The 27,011-nt window shown below is 34.4% G+C and overlaps 3 protein-coding genes and 1 non-coding gene across 4 annotated transcripts; 1 reads left to right on the top strand and 3 right to left on the bottom strand.

The window, feature by feature from the left end:
* Positions 1 to 1,533: 1,533 nt before the first annotated feature.
* TRNAM-CAU (transfer RNA methionine (anticodon CAU)) lies at positions 1,534 to 1,605 on the bottom strand. The gene has a single exon. It is a non-coding gene; the product is annotated as a tRNA-Met (tRNA).
* A 138-nt stretch (positions 1,606 to 1,743) lies between these two features.
* Positions 1,744 to 4,770, top strand: LOC143583945 (protein LHCP TRANSLOCATION DEFECT-like). The gene is made up of 2 exons (XM_077066115.1): positions 1,744 to 2,024; positions 4,469 to 4,770. Exons 1-2 carry the CDS (start codon positions 1,752 to 1,754, stop codon positions 4,724 to 4,726), a joined length of 531 nt encoding a protein of 176 aa, XP_076922230.1. The 5' UTR covers positions 1,744 to 1,751; the 3' UTR covers positions 4,727 to 4,770.
* A 1,402-nt stretch (positions 4,771 to 6,172) lies between these two features.
* LOC143583930 (DNA polymerase I B, chloroplastic/mitochondrial-like) lies at positions 6,173 to 14,385 on the bottom strand. The gene is given in 13 exon segments (XM_077066105.1): positions 6,173 to 6,554; positions 6,646 to 6,735; positions 6,935 to 7,147; positions 7,240 to 7,332; positions 7,829 to 7,842; positions 7,845 to 8,022; positions 8,106 to 8,198; positions 8,911 to 9,006; positions 9,098 to 9,542; positions 10,122 to 10,798; positions 10,872 to 11,063; positions 11,131 to 12,277; positions 14,174 to 14,385. Coding segments are annotated over 13 exon segments (3,513 nt in total). The 5' UTR covers positions 14,287 to 14,385; the 3' UTR covers positions 6,173 to 6,392.
* A 4,204-nt stretch (positions 14,386 to 18,589) lies between these two features.
* LOC143583943 (fatty acid desaturase 4, chloroplastic-like) lies at positions 18,590 to 19,763 on the bottom strand. Its single transcript, XM_077066114.1, has one exon. It carries the CDS (start codon positions 19,602 to 19,604, stop codon positions 18,705 to 18,707), a length of 900 nt encoding a protein of 299 aa, XP_076922229.1. The 5' UTR covers positions 19,605 to 19,763; the 3' UTR covers positions 18,590 to 18,704.
* Between the last annotated feature and the right edge of the window lie 7,248 nt (positions 19,764 to 27,011).

Below are 27,011 nucleotides of genomic sequence, written 5' to 3'. Positions count from 1 at the left end.
GTCTTGAAGCCTCTTTCTGTAAACTTCCAGATCTGGGTTTTTCTTGGGAGAGATCTGAGGACCGAGACGAAAATCGAAGGGTAGTTCGTTGCCGTCCCACGGATGGCGCCAATGTCGAAGCATGAAATGAATCTGACCTGATCCATGACGATGTTTCCACGGATTTTGAGATGAACGAACCACGCCTTTATCTTCTTCTCCGGTTGCTTGAGATCTGCAATGGCTTTTTGGGGGGTGTGGAGGTGACTGCTAAGAAATCTCAAGGATCTCTTGTTTACAGACACAAAAATATATGATGGCCGCTCTTACTGAGCATCCCCCTTAATAAGGAGGTGAAGACCTCCTTATATAGAGAGCCTCATGGCCACCATCATGGTACCCTAATGGGCCTAGCCCAGTTAAGGTTACCTCCACAAAACCCCCTCAGCCCAATAACATTGTATTAGTCCGTATAATAAAATAAGCCAAACATAATAAATTTAGGGTCGTAAAACCGGGTTTAGTACCATACCCCTACACACACATGCAAGTATGTCAGTATGTGTATACTCGTTCGTGTGGTCGTAAGGAAATGCTTGTGTTTAGAAATGCAAAAAACGGATACAGGTAGGTATGCATGAATAATTAGGGGTCGTAAACGGACCGAATGAACACGAACAAAGCTTTGTTCGTGTTCGTTTGTTAAGGAAATAATGTGTCCACGGACGCTTAATCGAACAAATATTTATGTTCATGTTCGTTTATTGGTTCGTTTGTTTAAAATCTAAACGAACACAACTGAACAAAGATAAACGAGCATAAATGAACAAATTTAAATGAATACAAACAAACATAAACGAAAACACTTAAATGAACACACATTAACAAATATAAAACCTCTAGCTAGATGACTTATCCAGATAATATTTAATTATATTTTATCTATCTATAATATATATAAACGAAAACATAAAGATCCTACGTGTCGCGATGTGGTCGCTCCCCCTTTTTTTGGAGTCACCAGATTTGCTTGATTGTTAAATGGAGGCTTCTCATGCATTTGACCAGAATTCACAGGTATGGGTCGCATCAAATCCAGATATTTCTTAAACGGGTTATAACATATTATTAAATTAAAAACTAATTTCACCAAATATTTGATATAAAAATCCTATAAAGTAGGGATATACTAAGAATTAATATATGATTTATTTAAAAAAAGATATATATTATTTATAATTATAAAACCAATTTTATAGTAAAAAAAATAAACGGGTATTGGGTCTCATCAAACTCATATAGCTGTTAAACCGGGTTATAACATCTCATTTATTTGTGAAACAGTTTATCATCAAACCATAAGTATATTATTAACTTTCATACAATAAAAAAAAATAAAAATTCAAAAAATAGTTAAATATTAAAAACAAATAATATAAAACGACCCCCGTAATACGGGTTATAAAAACTAGTTAATACATTAACGAACATAAATTAACATGTGTCACCAAACTCTAAAAATAAAAAAATAAAAAATTCGGAAGCCTTCTATAATATCAGAGCCAGGTTTCGATCCTGGGACCTGTGGGTTATGGGCCCACCACGCTTCCGCTGCGCCACTCTGATTTGATGACAACAATCCATAACCATTTATATATATATATAATATATCTATCTTAAACCATACAATATACAACTATTATTAATAAGATTACACAAAATCTTGAACTGATAAAGAGTTGTGTTCCACTGGTTCTTACACACCAACAACAATGGCTACAATAATATCTTGTTCACTAATCTTTTCACCATCAAACACAAAACCCACAAACCATTCTTCAACCCATAAACTTGTCTCACAGTTCTTGGGTGTGAATAAAGGTTTAAGCTTTTGTAAACCCAGTACAAGATTATTGGGTAGTATTAGTAATGGGTCAAGAACCACTTGTTGGTTTAAGTTTGGTAAGAATGGTGTTGATGCTGAAGGTGCTGGGATATATGGTAGTCAGTCTAGAGATGATTTTGATAGAGATGATGTTGAACAGGTTCCAAGTTTTAATCTTTTTTGGTTTTCTTGAATCTTTGTCGGTCAGTTTTCGAGTGCCCAAGACGAGTACTAAAAATAGAGGCTTATATAAAATTTTGTCTTCAAAAGATCTGATAAATGTAATACGGATAAACATATAAAAATTACTTATAAAAAAAACTTTCGAGACCATGCCCTAGACGTTAGCCGAGCCCTGTATCACCGTATGCGGTCAAAGACGGCCCTTATTTTGTTAAAAGATTGTTTTTGTTAGTAATAGCTAGGGGTGAGCATAAACGGAAACCATTAAACCGAAAACATTAACTAAAATCGAGCGGTTATGGACTTATGGTTAAGTGAATTTGATTAACTGACCATTCGGTTATGGTTAAGGTGAATGTGTCTTCAATCTACATTAATTGACTTTAACCGAAACCGAACCTTGTATCTTTGTGTTTTCTTAAATTTTGTGCCTCTATTTCTTTCTTTTATACCCTCCATTTTCAGCTTCGATCATTTAAATTCATGCTGCAACGGTCTATAACCAAGCTTGGAATTGGCATAATTTAGCTTCGAAACTTCAATAATGAGCTTGGAACACTGTAATCGAAGAATTTTCAACTGAAACTAAGGAAAAAAGTATTAAAAGAAATATACATTGGACAATTAACCGAACTTAACTGAAAACCGACAGTTAACCGACCATTTGGTTATGGTTATGCTGTTTTATGTTATTCTTGATTGTTTGTTGGTCAGTTTTTTGTGAATATGAAACCAAGTTGTTGACTTTGTTAATTGGTTTTTATGACATTTTCAATTTTTATTTAGAAATTTGTAGTTATTGGAGGGAATTTATGGGCAGTTTCTTGAGGGTGTGAGCAAAAACCGAATCATAATTGAAAACCAATAGTTATGGTCAAGTGAATCCGATTAACCGGCTCTTTGGTTATGGTTACGGTTAATGTGTCTTCGTTAACTGAAACTGAACCGAAATTTGTGTCTTTCCAAATTATAATTTTTATACCTCTATTTCCATCAATTTGTACCAAGTTTGAATCTTTTATGGTTTTCTTGAATCTTTGTTGGTCAGTTTTGTGATTCAAGAACCAAGTTGTTGACTTTATGCACTGGTTTCTAGTTTCTTTATCAAGGATTGTGTGTTTAGAACTTGGGTATTGTTAAAACTTTACAAAAATGTTGTTTTTATTAGTAATAGCTAGGGATGAGCGAAAACCAAACCGTAACTGTTAACCAAAAAAATTTAACTGAAATTAACCATGACTGACAAAACTGAGCGGTTATGGTTAGGTGAATCTTATTAACCGATCCTTTGGTTGTGGTTACGGTTAACGTGTCTCCGTTAACCGACTTTAACTGAATCGAACCTTTGTGTCTTTTCCAAGTTTAATACCTCATATTTAATATTTTAGTCTTTTATGCCTCAATTTCTAGCTTCGAATACTTTAATTTTTGCTGCAACTGTTTATAACATAACTTGGAACAGACATATTTTAGCTTTCGAAACTTCATAATTGAGCTGGAACGCCATAACCAAGCTTGGAAGTTGTAACCGGCATATTTTATTATTTTAGCTTTCAAAACCTTATAATTGAGCTTGGAACAAAGGGAAAAAAATACATTGGAGAATTAAACGAACCTAACCGAAAACGAACCATAGCCGAAGGTTTTAAAACCGTTCGGTTATGGTTATGGTTAAGGTTAAGCAATCTACCATAACTGAAGAAGCTCGGTTATGGTTATGGTTATGGTTATGGTTATGCTTATGCTTATGCTTAAGCCCCCATAACCAAACCGAACCGACTTAGCATAATCAGTGTAATGTAGTGATAAGTAGAGGTAGCAAGTCGAGTGGGTTGACGGGTTAACTAGTCAAACCTGTTTTGAGTAAATTAGTCAAACAGTCAACTACAGTGTTTGGTAGGTTAACGGGCATCAGCCTTTCAGGTTGGCGGGTTGAACCGTTAAACCTGAACACGACCCATATATTTATTCGTATCATATACATCAAACCTAAACCAGACACACTTCAAATCATGTATAGCCCGAACATGACCCGCTTAGCACAAACGGGTCAAACAGGTTGGCTGCATACCCAGAAAAAAAATTCACATGGGTCAGTGTCAAAATTTCAAAGGGGTCGGTCGGGATTTTAACATATATATACTTTAAAAAAAATTTCACAGGGATCGGCCTACCCCTACACTTATAGCGTAGGTCTGTCCCTGCGTATCGGTTTTAGGTAATTGGGTTAAATAGGTCAAAACAAGTTGTTTATTAAACGGGTTAGGTATGATATGACAAGACAAATTTTTTTTTTAATTTTTTTTAATTTTTATTTTGCATCATGTTAGGAATTGCCAAATTCAATATTATTCTTAAATGTTGATTAATAATTAAGTAATTATTATCATGATGAATAACTAAATACTTGTTTTGCTGCAGTACTTCAACTACATGGGCATGCTTGCTGTCGAAGGCACGTACGATAAAATGGAAGCTCTTTTACGCCAAAATATTCACCCCATTGACATATTATTAATGATGGCCGCTTCAGAAGGCGATAAGCCCAAAATCGAGGAGTTGTTGAAAGCTGGAGCCAAGTATGATGTTAAAGATGCAGATGGAAAAACCGCACTTGATAAGGCGGTAAACGATGAAATCAAGAACTTCATTTCAAGTTATTCTGCTCAAAAAGCATGATTTTTGATCTTCCAAGACTCAAAAGATTGTTGTTATTTATGAGATATATAGCTTTCATTGTTGGTTTGAATTTGAGCCATATGTATGTGTTTTTTAATTGGAGATTATACTTTTGTGATTGTCTATTTCTAGTTTATGATCTAAAGTTTTATTATTATTTTATTTTAGTTTATGCATTTTTATGTGACATATTGTGTATTACCAAATAAATAAACAACTATTCAAGCTTGCAAAATTGTTAGTGATACATAATGATAAAACTTATGATTTAAAATACACTAGGACAACAAAATTTTGCAGGAAAGTTATGGGTATTTTTATCACTACTGTATTTTTGGAAAATTTTGAAATTTTTCCGGACGTCACATGACTTAAAACGTCTAAGAGTGATTAATTTTGACTACTCATGGTCTTAGGGGATGTGTGGGATTCATTATGGGTTATATGCCGCGTATTAAGGTACAATTTGTCTTATATGGTGTACCCTATACGCCGCGTATATGGTACGACTGACAACCTAGAACTGCCGCGTATAGGGTACGACTGACAACCTAGAACTGCTTTTGACAGTCCTAGGTTGTCATATCATACCCTATACACACCGTATAGTGCTATACAGGAAGTATTGGTCCAATTTTAATTATTGAGCTCACCAGCTCCCCCTCTCTTCTCTTTATTATATACGTTAACATACTTAACCACACATCCATCACCATCAATCCATCACCATCCGAGAAGCAAAAGCAAAAAAAACATTACCATATTAATCTCAACTATAAAAAAATAAAAATAAAAATGAAAAACATAATAACACAAAAATTAGGTGAGTTTTTCTAAAAGACAATACGCCACGTATATTGATGGGTTTTTTAGAAAAATGATTTTTTAGAAAAACCCACAGTGTATTCATTATTTCAACCTCCTTGTAACAAGTGTCACAAGTCATAAGCTACAAAAGCGTTACTTATGACTTATTCCCCTCACAGCTTTTAATTTTGCCAAACAACTTATGACTTTTTGGAAAAGTTGAAAGTCATAAGGAGGGTAAAATAAGCAAATCCCAAACACCCTTTAAAAGAACTATTTTTAAGAATTTGAACATGCCAAAACTCAGTGTCTGATTGACTATGATATATGAGGAAAAAACAATGGTCGTTATATTCAAATACCACCCTCATAATATAATGTGTTAACAACTCTATACGGTTAGGGCTATACGACTCACATAACTAACTAATGTACATATAACAGCTTTTCTAGTCTATACGGGTTGCATAGCCCTTATACGAGCCGTATAGGCTTCAAATACCTAACACTCTTCATCATAAAAGAACAAAAGTTTGCATATATACAGCTCGTATAGCCCATATACGAGCCATATAGACGCATATGATGTCCAAATAACCTATATGGTATGAGAATATCCTATGCCAAAAAACAATGTTTCCATGAATATCATACAAAAACTGCCTTAAATCTTTTTCTTTTTTACACTTACCACCCTTCAAGTTACACAATATCACCACCTAGAATCCAAAACAGCTATATACACAATAATAATTGATCTTTGCAAACTCAACTACTCTAATGAGCAAAACCAGCCTTCATTAAAACAGCAAAACATGAGCAGTCAACATAAGTCAAAAGTGCCATTTCGGGCCGGTTTCTACTTCGCAGAGTACCAGTTTCTGGCAAACTTTGCATCAACCGATAGCCCGACTTTTAAAATATTCTTTCCATCGAAAGGCTTCGACATGCAGTCAACAACTATTGCTTTCGCCACCTCAGCCGACTCCGTGGGCCCTTCCAGAATCACTTCATCGTGGACCTGTGTTCAAAATACCAACGTTACTTAACCCGTAAATAATTTTAAAAAAAAATATAGTTGATTATTATAAATTTGGAATATAAAAGAAAACCTGTAAAAGCAGTTTCCACCCAAGCTCTTGCAGCCGAGCGTTTTTTGATATTTCCAACATGGCACACATCGCCACGTCAGCAGCACTACCCTGAGTTCATAATACTTATAATCAGAACATTTTTTTATTTTTAATTTAAAAAAAAAACTATTTTTTATGGTTTGTTGGTGGTGTCTTATATAATAAAAGCATCCAAACGATTACAATGAAGTGACAGGTAAACGGGAAATTATTTTTATTGTTATTTTTATTTGTAGTGTTGAGTTGTATTAGAAGCTAAGAAACGAACCTGAACAGGTGTATTAATTGCAGCCCGTTCAATGTGGCCTCTATGTGATGGAGGGGAATTTTTTGTGGACGGGAAAGTACGGGCCCGGCCCAATAGTGTATACACGCATCCAATATTCCGGGCTTCTTTTTTACGGGCTTCTTGCCACCTAAGCACTTCTTCTCTGCCACTGTACCATCTAGCAACCGTTTCTCTCGCTTCATTCACCGAAACCTGCAATCAAGAAAATATAATTAAATAAATTAACAATAACAATAACAATAATAAAGACTATCTTTAAATCAGTTAAATAACTGTTTTTTTACCTTCCAGTCGCGTGCAAGACCAACTGCGGTTTTCCCATAAGCAATAGAAAAGTTAAGCATTTTCGCTTTTCTTCTTTCGGAAGCATATACATCCTAAGAAGAGAAATAATTATGATAAAATGCACAAAATAATAATAAAATTAGAGGTGTGACTATTGACTAAGCTCGAGCCTACATATAAGCTCTTTAAAATAAATGAACACGTGCTGCATATACCAAGCTCGGCTAGAGGCTTACAAGCCTAAATGAGCCTATTATTTATATGAATATAACGATTATATCCAATATAATAAATATGTATTATATAATAAAAATAATTATGATAAGAAAAAACTAATCAATATACACTATGTATTATCTAAGACGTTATATAATTATATATAAGTAGCTATAAATGTGTATAATCATAATAAATAAATAACTAATAAATAACAAACGAGCCCAGCTCGAGTTTGAAAATTTTCACACGAGTGGAGCTCAAGCTCGGTTTGGTAGTGAAATTTATAAAAATGTGACAAAGGCAATGTTTGGTAGTGAAATAATAAACTGATTATTTAACGTGAATTAAAATAATGCGATTATCATTTACCTTTAGGAGGGGAACGGGGGATTTTCTTGACCGGGTTGAGGGTGCCATTCAAGAAGAACCTCTTTATTGTCGATCGCATCACGAATGTAAGGATACATGTTCATTGCGGTTCTTGAATGAAAATCTCCACCCGCTTCAAATGCGTCCAACATACTCTTACACTCAGCAAGATGTGCAAGAATCCTCAACTCCAACTACTCAGAACACAGTATAAAAAAAATTTTAATCTTTGTGGGACCCACCCGTTGAATTAATATATAAAGTTCCTTTCTTTAACCTGCCCGTAATCAGCAACAATAAGAGACTTTCCCGGTGCTGCAACAAATGCTTGACGGATCTTGTATCGGTCTTTCTCTAAAGCAGGTTGATTCTGCAACCCAAAGACATCAAGATTAGTATAAATTGCAGATTTTGTTTCTTTATTTATCTTTTTTGCTGCTTCTATAAAAAAAATTTGTGTAAAAATGTCAACTTTTAGAGATTTGCCAGAAAACGCCACCCGAACACCACCACCGCCAACCAACAGCCACCACTTGAGCACCATCAACCGATTCCGACAATGGTTTCAGGGTTCCGACGACCTTAATAATTGGGGCTTTTACTAGAAAAAGGTTCCTAAAGGTCCGATACAAAGTTACCAATATGTGTTGGGACAAAAATGTTGAGTTTTCGGGAAAAAATGTGAGTTTTCCGGCAAAAAGCGTTTTTCCGGCGACCTAAAACTAACGGCGTTAGAATGCTGTTAGTCGCGGACCGTTAGAAACAAATACTTTAAAAGTTGGGACCGTCAGCAGCCAATTCGTTAGTTGGGATTAATAAAAACCAATATACCAAAAATTAATGTGTAAAAATGTCAACTTTTGCCATCAAGATTTGTAAAACCAGCAACTTTTGTTGACTACGATAAAAAAGACAACCCAACTCGACGAGTTTGACCCGTTCTCATCTAGCCCGTTTAAAATAAAAGACGGCCCAAATCAACCCATCCATGCCACCTCTAAATATTAGCACCAGCCCATGTGTCTAAACATTAATAAAACCACATTCAATGTTAATATTACTTAATCAAGCATAAAATAAACCTGAAGATTTGGTCTTCTAGCTGATAATCGTCCGGTTTCCGTGTTGATATTCAGTGAACAATGAATACGTCCGTTTTTACCAGAGATATGGCTACCCTGTGATAAAAAAATTAAGATAAACCAACATCCACGTCAGCAATCATTTATATATTATTCTTAAGCGAAAAAAATAAATTATTTTTATTACCTGCAAAGGCAGGATGAAGTTGGATATCAAAGAATCAATAGAACAAACTTCACATAATGCAGCAATTGCGTGACACGCCTCATGTCCTGCCGACCCCCCTCCAAACGCCAAATAAGCAGTACCGTAATCCGAATTATTGGTAACAGTTTTACTCTTGGTCTCTGCCACCTCAGCTTCATCATCCATGTCATCATCTTTTCCGTCCACGTCATCGTCAATAAAATCATAGTCCATCGATACTTTCCCTGCAAGAGTCTTTAAGGCCTTTCCGCTAGTTGAAGGCCAGCCGGATGCAGTGTACGTTTCAGCTTGTAAACCGGAAACAATTGCTTTTAATTTGATTTTACGGAACTTAGTGGCGACTTTTTTGCCTTCTTCGATTATATTATCAACATTTGGAACTTTGAATTCCTTTTCCAATGGTAGAGACTGACTTGGATCTTTGCTGCATAACATAATATCAAATAAAAGATTTAAATTAAATCCAACAATAAAAAACATTATGTTTGTGACTTTAAAATTTTGGCTAAAAAGCGGTTCAAACAGGTCGAAAGTCATCGAAGCATAAAACCTCATGAATCATGTTATGAAAAAGAAAGATTGTATGTGTAATTTTTACACTCAAATCAGACACTCAAAACTTGTATAGAATTTAAATTTCGGGACAAAAAAGTGTCACATGCTGACACAAACTTGAAAAGATTTTACAAACTTTTTAATGACAAAACTGCCCTTGACCAAAAGCATTACACTTTCTTTTTTCTTAACATACATAGTAAGGGTATAATCGTAAAACTATCTTTCTATTTGGGTTCGGTTTGACTCTGATAGTTCAAGTAGGTAAAAAATGTTTGTTAAATAGAAAACAGATCTAAAGTCACCCAAGCATATCTAAATCTTGTTATTAAAAAGATTCAATTTTCTGATAATTTTATTTTTTTAAACATATTTGATGTACAACTATTAAGAATGTACAAAAATACCCTTTTAACCCGTCGCCCGTTTTTAAAAAAAAAATGTTTACCTATTTTCAATCCCGCCAAAAAACAGCTGGCGTAACTGCGTATCGCTACCGACATTCATAAACTTAGCATCCGGACACAATTTAGAAGCCCAATTCCGAAACCGATCCACAGCTATTTGTTGTTCAACTTTTGCTACCTTTTCAATTTCCATAAGATGGGCTCGGTCAACTAACATCCCTTCGGTTTCCATTTTGACCAAAAGCTCACCAAACGGGCGCCAGTATTGTTCATAAAAATCAAACAAATTTCCCTTCGTGACCCCGTTAAAATTCCACACTCGATTCGATAACTTAATTTTCAATCTTTCATAAAGCTTGAGAGTGCTTATAGAATCCAAAGCCGAATAACAAACCCACGGTTCCCGTTCTACCCTTTGAAGCTCTTCAACCGGAGGTATAATTACAATTTTGCCCTCCTTTCCGTCTTTTTTTAGCTTTTTTCTACCAAATATAGTTTTCATCGACACTTTACCGATTAACTCTTCGTTAGGACCTAAAGTAGCACCCGACATGATACCTTTTGAATCACTTGTAAGTGCTTCTAGAGAGTAACCGCCCGACATTCTTCTCGAAGAATCCCATAACCGGGCCATGTGCATTGTATCAGCATGAAAGCCCGAAAGCTTAATCCCATAATTCTCTATAATATGGTTATCAAAGCTATAGTTATGCCAAACCTACATATAACAAAACACCTTTTTAACTATCATGAAGTAAAAAAATGAAGTTAAAAAAATAAACTTTAATAACCTTTTTAATGTTGGGATCCTCAAAAAAAGGTGAAAATATATCCAACATATCTTTGCCACCGCCATCTAAAACATCAACCCAAATACAAGATTTTCCATTTCCAAAGTCGGCTTCGTGTCCACAATAAATGCTGAAACATATAACTTCTCCATGATTGACAGGTGTTTCTTGTTTCACATCAATTGCAGCCACCTGATAATTATTAACACAAATGTGTTAAGAACATATGTAAGCAAATAACTTATAAAAGTATGCATACCTCAGTATCACAAGCGTAAACAAGATGACGGTACTGAGTGGTGAGTTTCTTGACCACTTCTTTTGCTGTGATGATGTCATCAACTACAAGAACCTTGTCATAAATGCTCGTAAGCCTCTTTTGTAAATGAGTCGAGTCCTTAGAATCTATAGGTACGATATACGTTTCGTTAAACTCGTCACATTGCAAGTCTTTTTCGTGGACACCATTCACAGGTGTATCTTCTGAAAACTTTGACTTTGACTCTGGATGTTTTTGGATGACTTTAGGTGCTGATGGGGTTGACTTTTTTGGAGTCGGGTATCCGTTGGTCGGTTGACTTTGAAACTTCTCATATCCATTCACGAGCGCTGTCTCATGTTTACACGGCTCGGTTATGTTTGAGTCTGCATACTTAACTTTAGGCACGGGCGTCTTTTCTAAACGCTTCAACTTTGACACTGGATAACTTTGGTTGACTTTAGGTGATGAGCGGGTTGACTCTCTTAATGACGGACTTTCGAGTTTCTCGTATCCATTCCCGAATTCTATCTCAGGTTCACAAGGCTTGGTTATGTTTGAGCTTGGGTAGCGAACATTACGCACGTGCGTATCTTCAGAAAATTTTGACACTGCATAACTTTGGTTGACTTTAGGTGATAAAGAAGTTGACTTTCTTGATGGTTGACTTTGGGAATTTTCAAATCCATTCCTGATATCTGTCTCATGGTTATAGGGTTCGGTTATGACTAATTCCGCACGACCGTTAGGCACGTAAACATTCGATTTATTAGAAGAAAGTGAGTCTCTTTTAGAAACTCTTAATGCCATCGTTGCTTGATTCCACGTTAGCGGTTCGGAATCTTTCTCTTTAAACGGGTTTTGTGGACGAGAGTCCATGACAGGAGTGATGTGTGGATTTACAGGCTCCAAGATTCTATCTTTATCGCCACGTAGCACCATCCTAGCATACGAATTACCTCTACTTGATTCTACATGGAGCCTAAAGTCAGCAGATGATGGATTACGTTTCATGTTAAAATATCTTTGAATTTCAGCAAAAGACATGGTACAGATAGAAGACCGTGAGTTATATCCAAATGGGCTAAAAGCCATGGCGATGTTGCAAAAGCGGTATTTTTTACCATGCGGATCGTGAATTCGCCACCTGAAAATAAATAATAAACCAAAATGTGCATAAGGAAAAAGAAAATGTGCTGATTCCACTAAACAGAGCTCCATATTTTTATCAAAGGCTCGGTTATGCTTGAGCCTGCACAGCTGAGCTCGAGCTGAGCTTTGGCTCGTTTAAGATTCTGAACACGAGCTCGAGTCGATCTTAGGCTCGTTAAATTTTTCCTCAAAATATATAAAATAATTAGAAATGGATATAAATTAAAGAAAAAAATTCTGTCTGTATACCTGTGGTTTGTTGCTTCCATCTATTTATATACAAATATGAAACCTTTAACACTTTAAATACTTATTGATTCAATTGTAACCATTTGTATACAAGTTCCGAACAGAGTTAAACAAAATCGTTAACTCAAAGAAGATAACAGAGTTAAACAAAAACCATTTGTATGCATGCCCTGTTCGTGTTCATTCGGTTCGTTTACAGTCCTACAAATAATGTTGTAATTAGGCAAACTCAAAGAAGATAACAGCAATTGACTTTCCATAATAGTCAAACTGTGTTCACAAGATTTAAATAAAAGAATTATTTATATTTATAAAAAAGGAGGTGATTATGAATCTATGATCTAATTTGAACACAATTTGAAAGCACATAAATGTTATTTAAGGTTCAGATGTTCATATATCAACAGTTGACCATTGGTCAAACTATTGAATTATTGATCTAACTGCCCATTCAAAACACCTACCAAAATGTTAAAGTTCAGATTTTTTTGAGTTGAGCATAAAAGTGACCAATATATTGCAGCAACAGTTGCTGCATTTTTTGACTTGAACATAAAAATGTTAAAAATTCAAAACATTTACCAACATTATATCTTGAATCTGCAGCCGATCATATGTTACTGTGTATCGAACGATATTATTCTGAAATGAAATTTTGGGAAGACGAGTATAGAGGAGAGGGAAGTAGAGTCAAATATATTTAAACCATGTATTTTTATAATGGGCTTAATTTTTTAAATTGGTCTTTTATGAAATTTGGATCATTTTTTATAGTAATAGACGAAAAAAACCCCTCCCGTGAAGAGGGTTTAACGGTTTTACTTAACTCTGTTTGGAACTTGTATACAAATGGTTGCATTTGAAATCAGTAGGTATTCAAAGCGTTAAAGGTTTCGAATATGTATAAATATAGATGGAAGCAACAAACCACAAGTATACAAGCAGAATTTTTTTCCTAAATTAAATAACAACTAATAAACAAGTTGAGCCCGAGCCGAGCTCAAACTTTAGAAATAGAAAAGGAGCTCGTAACACACTATGCTTGAGCTCTCGTAAGTCAAAACGAGCCGAGATCGAGCTTTGGAAAAAGAACTCGAAACGAACTAAGTTTGAGCACTCGTAAGTCAAAGCGATCTGCTCGAGCTCTGTTCGCTTACACCCCTATATCTAATTACCTCAACTTTTAACAAAATTACATCCAAACACTATCTTATTTTAGTCATACCATTCCATGTCACATAACCAATTTAAAAATGCCAAAAGTCACAAAATCATTCAAAAATTAATTTTATTCACATTCATCAAATAATCAATATTCCTCTTTCTTACAACAACTTCTTAACTTAAACTAGTAATTACTACTCTAAATATGATTATTTGAACTAAAAAACATAATAATGTTCATAACAACTTTCACCCAAAAACTAACACACAATTGACAGCAAAAAAAAATTATGAAAAATTAATTTTATTCACATTAGAAAAATAATCAATATTCCTCTTGCTTCTAGCAACTACTACTACAAATATGATTATTTGAACTAAAAAAAATCATATTAAAATTCATAACCACTTTCACCCAAAATTAACCACAACCCATAAATGTCACTATTATTTCCAACCAAAAAAAAAAACTACAAACCTTTGAAGGGTATTACTGGAATGAGTAGAACTATGGGTTGACTGACAAAGCCATAAACATGTAGGTGGTTTCTTGAAACTACTGGAGGATGGTGTAGTAAACATAAACACCATTGTTGACCCTTTAAACCGAAGCCCTGTGAGGCCAAGCTTCTTGGTAACAGCAGCCGTCTTGATAAGCCTCTTGTGGAAGGTAAAGCTAGGGTTTTTATAGGGTTTATTCACTAAATCCTTAAAACCTTGATGGGTTTGGTGTATAATCTTGATTTCTTGATGTTGTGAACAAAGATTGTCTTTATGTTTGGTGGATGGATAAGATCCACTTTCACTCCCTTGAGTATTGGGTGTGGTTCATTTTACTACCTTTGTAAATATTAATATTTTGTGGAGGAGAGTGTTGGTTTGGTTAGGGTTTTTTTATTTATTTATTGTTTCATTTACGGGTGTAAACGAGCTGAGTTTGAGGGTCAAATAAAGCTTGTTAGGTTTTTGAGACTGAGCTTGAGTCTTGTGTATTTTTTAGTTTTCTCTCCTTTTTACTTTTATGTATCAGTTACACACTTCACAGTAGGGATGAGCTTGGGGCAGTACTCGTACCAATAATCAATAAAAAAAATGTATCAATACTCGTACCAAATTTTTTGGTATGGTACGGGTACGGGTATTTCGGTACGGTACCCGTTTTTGTACCACTTTGCTTTTTTATTTTCAAATCTTCGACGATCGTAAAACCGGTACCAGTACGAGTAACAACCAATCTGAATTAGTCCGGGTATCGGTACTTGCACATGTACGTGGCGGGTACCAAATTAGTAGAAGTATCAAATTAGTCGTCGTCTTAATGATAAGATAGGATTGATTACGTGATTTGTTTGTTAGTTCGAGTCTTGGATATTATATTACTTAATATTGAAGAAACATTTTGGTATTTGTTCAATAATAACATGATTGGAGAATTTATTTTATATATTAAAGATGAAAAATCTCAATTAAACTCCTATATATTCAAGACGGGTACAAAATACCAAACGTACTCGTACAATACCCGTATTTGTACCCCGATTGTACATGTACCAAAATTCAACAAAAATGAGTATCAATACCCGTACCAAATAGGCTAAATCGATACGAGTACGAATATTTGGGACAAAATGCTCATCCCTGCCCACTGCTGAGTGTAAGAGTGTGAGCCGAACATTGGTTTATTTAAGGTACTATATGAGCTAGAGCTGAGTTTAGGCTTGTTTATGGGTTTTCAAAAATATATTAAAATTAAGTAAAAAAAAATATAAGGGTATTGACTCAATCCTTAACCACAAACACATATAGTTTTGCTATAATAATCTTGGATTCTTGATGTTAAGAAACACCACAATTTGTTTGTCTTTATGTTTAGTGGGTGGATAAGATCCATTTTCACTCCCTTGAGTATTGGGTGTGTTGCATTTCACCCCTTTATAAATATTAATATTTTTTATTTGTGGTGGAGAGTGGTGGTTAGGGTTTATTTATTTTATAACATAAGTGGTTGCTTTATGTTGTTATAATAAAGACAACAATTCACCTTTTTATATATAGTTATGATAGGTTGTTAAGTTATACAATGATTAAGGTTTTTTTGATGATCTATTAATGAGTTGTGAACCGAAAATAAAGTAGTGTGAGGTAATTATATGACAAACTAGTTTATTAATTCCCGTTTATGTGGTATATTGAATCTCAAAACTAAACATTAAGCATGTTACTCAATTTATTTTAGTGCCAACAAAGCTCGGGTGCCCAAGTACTCCAATTATCAAAAAGTCCCCATAGAAATGTACAAATCATGTTTTTCTAATACCCAGCTCTGGGTATGAAACTGGGTTTGGGTATGACCGAGTATTAGGAAATTAGGTATTGGTAATACCGTGTCGAGTTTGGTTCGGATTCGGGTCCGGGTATTGACTCTAAAATCATACTCTATGCACCGGGTTCGGGTCAGGTATAGAACTGGGTATTTGAGTACCCTATTTCATAGTATTGAAAAAACCCTATATTCGGGTATTTCTGGGTATAGATTGGGTTTTTTAAGAGGTTGTACTTTTTTGGGGTGCCTTTGTGGTATTTTTCGGGTATTTGAAATGCCCGATCTCAGGTGTTGAAAAACCCAGTTTTGGTTATAGAATCGGTTCCAGTTTTCGGGTGTTACCGGGTACAAATCGGGTCTGATTCCGGGTACGGTTTTTGGTACTGAAATGCGTACCATATCCGTACCCTACTAGTATGGTCGGGTTCGGTTTCGGGTAGTAAAAAAACGGGTATAAAAATCCTGGCTGTTTTTTCCCGGGTTCAGGTTTTTGTGCACCTCTAAGTCACCACGCTTGTGATCACAGACAACAATGGTGACCCGATCCGCCACCAATTTCAGTGAAAACCTACCATCCGAAAGCCCATTAAGGTAAACCCGTTGATTCGGACATAACTTTTGTCACGAACGAAACTCAAACCAACGAGCTTCCCCAGAAAAGTCACTAGCTCCGCTAGAGCATTGTCCTATTGGTAACAAGTTACTCAATTATTTAGAAAATACAAATATAATCATTGACGTTTGGATTATAAGTATTTAGTAATAACTAAATAGTATTGAACTATAATAATTATACGGGCAATTACTATATTAAAAACTCGTGTATTACATAGATTGAATGAAAAAAATCTTAAATGGTTAGCATCTCGTAATGAAGATCTATAAAATCCTTACATTTTGAATGGTTTGTTATGAATAAGAAGGAAAACTAAGTTAGTTTAATTTGATTTAAGTCACGCTAATGAATATCTAAGAAAATTTTATTTATTTATTTATTTATCTAAATTTAATTATCACGGGAATAATAATTTTGGGCTCACGTGAGTGTGAGACGTGACACAATTATTTTATTTATTTATTAGGTATAGATTTAAATTATTTTATTTAACTAGTAGAAAGTTTATTAGGTATAGATTTAACAAGTGAGCAAATTTTGTTTATATTTTTTAAAAAGGTTACAGTTTTAAACCTGTTACGATTTGGGTCAACAAAAGTTAAAAAACTATTTTTTATTAAAAAATGTTCCGCTTTCCAAATGGAAAAGGACTAGTTCGATTCTAACATGGTCCGGTTTTTTATCTGTCGAGTTCGGTTTTAACCATTTTCAAACTGGTTTCAACGGAGGAGTTCTCAACCCGGTTTGAACTCCATGGTTTGAGTTGGAATAGGTTTTGGATATTGTCAAACTGGTTCCGACCGGAACTGATTTTTTCTTTTACACCCCTTGACTTAGGTTCAGGTTGGTTGGTAAGGTGGGCCGATCTGTTGGCCCAATAGAAAGACATGGGCCGTATCTAATTTTTATACCGAACTAATTTTATTACTATAGACTATAGAAACTAGTAGTACTAAACTACTAATGATCTATAACTTGATAGTTTTTGCTGCCAACAAATTATGTTCATGAGATTATCACTCGTCACTAATTGAATATATAAATCTTTTTTGGTTTTAACCTTCTGTTTCATTAAAAAGTAATGTCTGCATCGTTAAGATAAACAAGCAACAAGTTGCGCCACTAGCTCTTTTTGGATAGCAAAACTAGGTCGTTTGAAAACAATGTTCATAAAATGTGGCGTCTTAACATTAATATTCATGATCCGTTGGACATGATTGAGCTAAGCTAAATATATGTATATATATATAGAGAAAAACATGTTCATGAGAATATCATTCATCGATAACTAAACGTATTATTTTTTTTAGGTTTAACCTTCTGTTTCATTAAAAGGTAGTGTTTGCATCGATACAAAAGACAAACAAACAACAATCTGCGCCGCCAACTCTTTTTTATTAGATAGAATATATTATTAAAGTTTTAGTATTATAGTGTTATCATAATTAGGAGATTGTATTTGAATATGTTTCCTTGTATTTATCTCATTGTACTCATCTATATATAGTTGATCAATAATACATTACACCTCACGGGGTTTTCATTATTCTACATGGTATCAAAGCCTTGAGGTTCTGGTCTGTTTCTTTCTCTTCTTCTCATTCTCGTCCTGCCCCGTGGACGTTTGTACATACATAATATATTACTTTCTGGTTGGTGTTCTATCTCAGATTTACGCGTCTATGGGCCATAGTAAACGACACCGCTGCCACCGATTTTTGGATAGCAAGACTATTTCGTTTGAAAACAACATTCATAGAACACGAGTTCATACCACTAATATTAATGACCCTTTTGACACGACTAAGCAAAGAAATATATTGTGATTTGAGCTAAGCTAAATACATGTGTATATATAGAGAGAAAAATATATTGTGTAAATAATGTAAGAAGTGGTAAACTGGTAATCAAATCTTTATTTATAGAGACTGATCAAACAAAAGTTACAGTAAGTGGATTGCAAGTGTAACATGTATCTTTTAATGGTAACAAATAACTAATGCAATTAACAATGTTATATACTTATTATTTATGAATTTGAATCATAACAAGAACAATGTATAACAACTATCATGGCAAATAAGTTCCCGGAGATTCTTCCACCTCCTCGGTCCAATCAGAGTTCGGTTCGCTCCACGACCGTGGCCGGAGACCGAGCTTGAAATATAACACCATTTCTAGAGCCTCAAACACCTTATTTTCATCCAAAAACCTATTCCAAACCCCACTCACAATGCAGTAGTTATTATTATACGGTTGTTGATGGTGGGCCCCGTGTTGCGACCGGGACACTAACACGCCCGCTTCTTGCAAAGCTACCACAGCCGCGGGTAGCTTGCTCTTAGTTCCATGTGCCCAAGCATGGAACTGCTGGCTAAACATAATGCACCCACCGGCCATCCCCACAAACCCCATTACTACCGGTTGATCATGGAAAACCAGATCAATCGGTAGCACAGTGTAAGTAATTACACGGGCTAGCGCATGTAAATTATTCGCAAACTGACGTTTAGTGATCGTCCAGGGCCATTTATGATGACCCTGGAATGCATCAATTTGCGAACCAAACACTGGAGTTGAGGCATCACCGTAATTATCAATCCCCCAATGGTATACACCGGACCCAAGGTCCGCAAACAAGTAGCCAATGAAGCCTGATAAAACAGGCTCCAACCATATATGTGAGTCATATGACCCAATGACTGTGCTTGCTAGGGAAGCGAGCACAGTACCACACCCCGAGGCCACCCATGCACGGTGGGACCAAGTTGATTTAAGACTTGGGTCATCTGCCCTCGGGGGAGTAAGTAATGGTGTGGTTTTGATGACTAGTGGTTCGGGTTTTGGTCTTGTGGTTATTTGAGTTGTGACAGCACAATAAACACGATGGTCATGGCGGCGGTTGTGGTGGTTGTGTCGGTGGCGGATGGTGGCGGCCTGGTGGTGGTGGTGGTGGGATAAGATGGACATTATTTGGGTATGGGTTGGTATAACAATAATATTATGTATAATATTATGTATATATGTATAGATAATAATATTGGTTGGTGTTGATTGTTAGTCTACGTGGAATTATGGGTGTCGTAGAGAATTGGTGACAAGTTTGTGGTATATAACATAAGTTTAGTTTTGTAACATATATATGTTTTGTGGTATAGAACACAAGTTTAATTACGTAGTGCATATATATATTTCGTGGAGAATATGACTAGAGGTTATTGTGGACAGGAAAATTATAACAAGTCTATATATGTATAAAAGCAAGAGGTTGCATTTGGTTGGAAATTGGAATATGATTTAAATGGAATAGACTAGAAAGAAAAGGTTGAAAATAACGGAATTGAAATAGTTTATTAATATTATATATGCTGATGAAACCAACTTTTGACTTTTAACTAGGTGTGTAAATAAGTCAAGTTGAGCTCGTTTAATTTACACGGAGCTTAAGTTCAAGCTCGGTTCATGTCGACTCGAGCTCTATTTTTAAAGGTTGGGCTCGGCTCATGAGTAGATTTTTAAGCTCGGGTTTGACTCGTTTACTATTTATTAATTATATTTATATATACATATTTCTCCCTTTACAATTTTTAAGTATAAAATAATATATATTATTTAGTTATTTTTATTTATTTATTTTTAATATTATATATACTATTAGTAATTATTAAATTTATATTTAAAAATAAATAAATAAATGACACGCTCATGAGCCGGCTCGAGCTTGATAAGGAAAACCCAGACTCGTTTATTATACGAGCTTACAAGTAGCGAGTAGCTTGGCTCGTTTAACTATTTTTTGATGCATTTTATATTTTAGAAATATAATATATTTTACACCAATGTCATAGTAAGTAGTAACCAATAATATCAAATAAAACGTAATACGTGACATTCGACAAACACAAATAACAATGGAAGGAAAAATGACAAGTTTACTATTAATAGAAACAATAATAAATATAAATAACAAAAGATCATAATAATAAATCATTCATAACCAAGCAAACTGTCATACATATGTTACTATTTCTGAATACATATGTTACTATTTCGGAAGTAAACACCATTAAGTTCCAAGCTTCTATAGTATATACCATACCAATTAGTGCATCATCTATATATTACTTTTAATCATAGTAAATACACTTAAAACTAAAATTATCACCTCGAAAACCAGTTAGCCATGAAAACAATGAAACAAACCAAGACTAAAACCCACCTAAACGAACCCCTTGCTGTCTCCGGAACAAAAACAGATGAATATAAAAGAGTCGGTGACGCCATAGCGGAGATGTACCAAAAAGCTTTCAACAAATGGATTTGAGGGGACTCCATCGGGTTTCTAACCGCGTTATTGCAAACATTGTGATATTTGTGGTTATAGATAGAGGTGCATAAAAAACCTGAACCAAGAATCGGATCCGAAGGAAAACCGATAATCGGGTATTTTTTAAATCTGGGTTTTTAATACCTGAACTCGTGTCCAGCCCTATCCGTGAGGTACGTATAGGGTATATATATCACTATCAAAACCCGTACCGAGAACCAGATCCGATTTTTACATGGTAATACACGAATACCGGAACCCGAAATCGGGTTTTTCCAATACCCGAAACAAAGTTGTTCAAATACCTTATCTATACCCGAAATTACCTGAAAAATACCTCAAAAAAACCTATAAAAAGTGCAACTCCTCAAAAAGCCCAATGTATACCGAAAATACTTGGTAATAAGCACGAAACCCCCAAAAATAGGGTTTTTCAATACCCAAAAATAGAGTATTAAAATACACAGTTCCATACCACCCGAACCTAATGCATAGGGTATGAATTTTAGAAACAATACCTAACCCGAACTGACTTCGGTATTGCGAATACCCGATTTTTCAATATCAAGCCATACCCAAATCCGGTTCCATACCTGAAATCGGGTATTAGAAAAACTCGATTTGTGAACCTCTAGTTATCGATACCACTTTGTAATTTTAAAGGAGTCATTCATTTCGCCATTATATTTGTATTCATTGGTGGACCTGCTAATAAGGTGGAAAGGTGGGGGGGGGGGGGTTCGCTGTTTTCTGTGAAATTTTTTTGAGTACAAATACAGTGTAAAACTCTTGACCAACTCCTGTGAAAGTTTGACCCCGACCCTTATTGAATTTTAAGATAATATATTTATATAAACGATAATATATAATATCTACTTATTTTTTTTTCATAATCATAGTTACATACTTAATATATAAATAAAAATAATTATGGTTTATTTTTGCTCATGAGTCGGCTCGCGCCTAGATATTTCAATTTTCAAAGATAGCATGCTGAAACTTGTAATATTAAAATATATTTATGATTGATGACACAAATAATATTATCATCATGAGTATTATTTTTATGATTACGATTATTTAAGACGTGGATAAATGAGATCGAGGGCCTTTATGATTTGTTATTCTGCGATCTCGCTTTTTGCAAACCCCTAAAGCAACGACCGGATCATAATGAGGTAAACTACATGAGCTGAGCCATGCCTCAACTTATATTTTAAATAGTTTCTCAAGCTTGTGTTTATGTTGTGCTCGGCTTGAGAGTAGTTTTTCAGACTCGAGCTCAATTAAGGGTCAAATATTTTATATTTATTAATTATTTAATTTATATTTATACTTCTTATCATATATTTTAATTAGGTATTTAATATAAAAGATAATATATATTATCTGCTTATTTTTTCATAATCACAGTTATACTTAATATATTAAATAAAAAAAATTTATGGCTTGTTTATGCTTATGAGCAGACTCGAGTCTAAGTACTTAAATTTTCGGAAATGTCTCTGAAACTTAACAAAGTTAGAGGGTATGATGAAACTTGTAATATTTTATACAGAGTATATAACAAATGTTAACTTTGGTGTCGCATGACCTTAATTGGTCCATGTGGCACAGTATGGTCGGACTAACCAATATTTTTATTTTTATTTTTAAATTTGAAAACTAAACGGTTATTCACGTTGACTCGTCGTCGTAACGTCTAAGACCGGCAATGTCGGGGTTTACCAACGATCGGGTTTTATCGACCTTTTTGTTTTAGTTTCGGTACCGTCACAAACGTAACCGAAACCGACCAAATTCGCATCGACTCAGTGTCCCAACAACGGAGACCGACAATGCTCAGGTATTACCAACTATCGGGTTTTACCGACCAAATAAAACTTCATTTTAAATATTCTGTGTGTTTAGATGTTAATTTGACGATTTATTTTAGTTTTAAGGCTTATACTTTACCAATGTTGTTTATATGGTATCGTAAAGAACGCAATTGAAACCAGCCAAATTCGTGTCGACTCAATGCCACCACGCTCGGATTTTACCAACGCTCGAGTTTTAACAACTCACCATCGTGAGGCCCGACACCGAAAATGCTTGGGTTTATAACAACCCTGGTTTTACCGACCGAATAAACGTTGTTTATCTTTTTTAATTTGTTTACAAGTTAAATTGACAAATATTTATTTTTTAGGTTTTAATAGTTGGATTTTACCAAGGTTGTTTATAGTGTAACGAACTTAATCCATACCGACCGAATTCGTGTCGAGTTACCGTCTCAATGTTTGAGACCGGTAACGCGTAGTTTTATCATTGTCCGGGTTTTACCAAACTGACGAGTAAATCCCTAGTTTAAATATATTTATGATTAATAATCACGAATATTATTGTTATCATGAATATTATTTATTATTTATTACGTTTACGATTACGAATACGATTATTTAAGACGTGGATAAATGAGATGGATAATATAAAAGGGCCTTTATGTTTTGTTATTCTACGATCTCGCTTTTGGCAAAGAATCCCTAAATAGGCAACCGGAAAATAGTCAGGTAAACTCAAATTATTTGTGAGTAGCAAATGAGCCGAGCCAAGCCTCAGTTTATATCATAAGTTGTTTTTCAAGCTCGAGCTTAGCTCATGAGTAGTTTTTAAGGCTCGAGCTCAATTAGGACTCAACTCTTTTATATTTATTAAATATTTAATTTATATTTATACTATTTTTCGTATATTTTAATTGTTAATTTTATATAAAAAAAGTAAATATTTTCTACTTATTTTTAATCATAATCATAGTTATATATATACTTAATATATTAAATAAATATAATTATGGCTGTGTTTATGCTCATGAGTCAGCTCGAGCTTAGAGTCAGGCTTGTGTATATTTTTTGCATGACTCAATTTGACTTTGTCACGTCTCGAGCGGCATGGCTCATTGGCACCCCTAGTATTAGTTGTTAGACAAAAACTCAAAAGCTAAGAAAATTTATGCTATTTGTAATGGTAAAGGTGTTCATATAAATAATGTAGTAGTAGTGCAAAAATGGATCTTGAACAATACTGGCAGAAGGCCTTGGAGGATATTGACCAGATTGAAGAGGCGGCTCGGGCGTGGGAAGAGTACCGGCTGCAGTGCTTTCGGCCTGGGACGAAAGATTATCAAGACAAGCTAGAATCGATTCAGGTGAACCAGCGGAGGCGGGAGGAGACTAGGAAGTTGCTACAGGAGTTGTACGACTTCCACGTGAAGAATAAGACATATGCGACCCAGCAGTGGAGACAAGAGGTGGCGCGGCTGAAGGAGGAATTGGATGAGTGGGAGGAGCAATATCGGGAGCGGCAGCAGCAGTGGGAGAAGGAGACAGGCCCAAGACAGCCACAGCCAGCGTACGTAGTAAAATCTTATGGTCTTAAGTTTGAAACGTAAAATATATAAATGCTGTTTGGGTAATTTATTTATTTATTTATGTTTGGTTAATGCAGTTTCCGAGCGGTGTTTGACTTCATTAGTGACCTCCGTACAAAATGGATTAAGAAATACGTTAAATTGGAATAAGATGAAGATAAAATGGAGTGAAGAAAAGTTAATTGCATGTTACTAATATTGTTACTTATTAGCATAAATAAAGGGTCTAGGATAATTATAATCCGATGATTTACGCTATTAATAATATTGAAAGAGTTGTGAAGAGTTACCACAAAATATTGGAGTTGTTCGTATTGCTCGATTCAATTAATCCAACAGTGTGTTGCAACGGCTCGTGCACATGCATGGGTTAGGAGTCTTGGCTCGTGTGTTGCGACACGTTAAAATGAAAAAAGTTGTTGGCTATGTTTCGATCCAACTAAGTCCAACAACGTGTTGCGACGTATCATGCACATGCGTTAGACGCGTTAGCTCGTGTGTTACGACACGTTAAGTTAAAATAAAATAAAATATTTTGGTACGTGGTTTATAGGCTCAAACGCAATCAAACATGTTAACGACAAACATCTCTCACTCATGTTTACATCAACACATACAGGTATACTACAATTAAAACCATAGGTCCTTCAAAATTCCGTAGGTCCTTAAAAATTATAAAGTATAAATTATGTATGTTCACAAATAATTTGCAGGACATAGTTCATTTTTTTATGAAATTATAAAATAAAAATAAATAACGAGACTCTCGTTATATAAGGGGAAAGATACTTGTATACCCCCGTCTACAAATCGAATAAAACAAATTATAAAATACAATAATACGACATGAAACAAATTCAAACCGTAGCTTTTAAACAAACTAGAAGAATTCTGAACCGAATGAAAGCAAATATAATAAGTGGGTTCAATTTAATCAATTTTCAATTTTTATTTAAATTTTGAAATCAATTTCAATCCATCACTTACATTATCTTTTTTTGAATTAAAAAAATAATAATTTTTGTTTGTTTTTACTTTTAACGGTAAAAATATTATTTGTTTCTAAGCTTACGTACTAACGGTAACCATCTAATTTTTTTTATAGGCAGTAACCATCTATAAATATTTAAAAAAATATAAAATAAAAGTAAGATACTTATAAAAATATTTTAGTTTATAAAAAGTAAATATATTAAAGTAGATGATTATGTTGAATATAAGGGTGCTTGAAGGAAGATGTAATGTTAGAGGAGAGTTGAGAGTTTTTTGTGTTTTAAAGTGAAGAGTGAAAATCTAATGTGACAGCTGATGTGGCGCGTTAAATTTCTTTTTATTCATCCATCATTATGGATGCTGTAACATGTATTAACTTTACATATAATGGTTTTAAGCCAAAGCATTCCATTTTCCATATTATTATTATACCTTTTTTTGTGTGTAAAATCACTTCTTTGATTTTTATTAAGTAGAACTCGATAATTCGATGACATTGAAAAGCATTTGTAATCCTTTAAAGGCAACACGAACCGCAACACAAGCTGAATGACCTATAATAAGATCAGTAATTAATGTTACATAAATTTACCATGACCTGGGCCACATACCGCTCATTCACTCTTTTATGTACGTTTATTTAGAACCATCCAACACGGGATTTATGGAAAACCGAGAGTCACAAAAATGCTTGTACATTTAAGCTTTTCCACTTGTAAAAAAAGTAACATACGTACACAAACAAAATTTTGCCAAATTATTAATTCCTTCCTAACAGAAACTCCTAAATCGATTTGTTCAAAAAAAAAAATTATATTACCCTAATAGTATGGTTTTGTAACCAGGTTTTGAAGGGTTAATCCTAATGGTTCATACGTCGAAGCGCTGAATGGTTAAACTGAGAAAGAAGAGGGTCAAAGATAAACGAATGGGAAGAGATAATTATTAGAGTTAGAGATAAAAGTTAATTAGTTTATTTGGTTTCCTAGTTTGGGTCTAGTTAAAAGTCTTGTTCATTTGTATTTTGTGTGGTTTTCGTTCTTAATAATATTGAAAGAGTCGTGAGGAGTTCTCACAAAAATATCGATGTTGTTCGTGCTACTCGATCTAATTAAGTCCAACAGGTTTAATGTTTTGATTATTTACAAAATCAAAAGATAGGAAAAGATATGGTTTTTGTAAACCTAAAATGATAGGTTGACTGGTTATTAGAGCACCCATAACGCTTGTGTTGTGGTCCTGTGGATGCGGTTTGTCAGGTTGGACTGAAAGACGGATGGTGTAGAAAATTAGAGGTGGGTGAATAGTTTTCTTTTAAAAATATTTATTTAGTTACTGTTTAGACATTGTGTATGCTAATAATAAAAAAATAAGTATGTAAGGATTTTAGGAAAAAAGATACACAACCGAATTGAACGGTTTCAAAAGTCTAAAAGCCGAAGTTTCATGTGTTAAAAACGAACCATGCACATCCTAAATGAAAGTAAGAGAAAACAAATAACTCTACATCAATATTATTAACATTTGTAACGTGGATTTTTGTATTTCAAAATAATAATAATAAAAAAGTGTCGACACAAATCAATAGGCGGATTCGTAACGTGCAAAACCTGTTATGTTTTATTTGCTGAAATGGATTTTACTTCAC

This window comes from Bidens hawaiensis, unplaced genomic scaffold (genome assembly GCF_021521415.1).
Source record: "Bidens hawaiensis isolate Kalapana, Puna unplaced genomic scaffold, B.hawaiensis_p1.1 tig00032733_1, whole genome shotgun sequence".
In the NCBI taxonomy this organism is placed as follows: domain Eukaryota; kingdom Viridiplantae; phylum Streptophyta; class Magnoliopsida; order Asterales; family Asteraceae; genus Bidens; species Bidens hawaiensis.
This window is presented reverse-complemented; position numbering and strand designations above follow the sequence as displayed.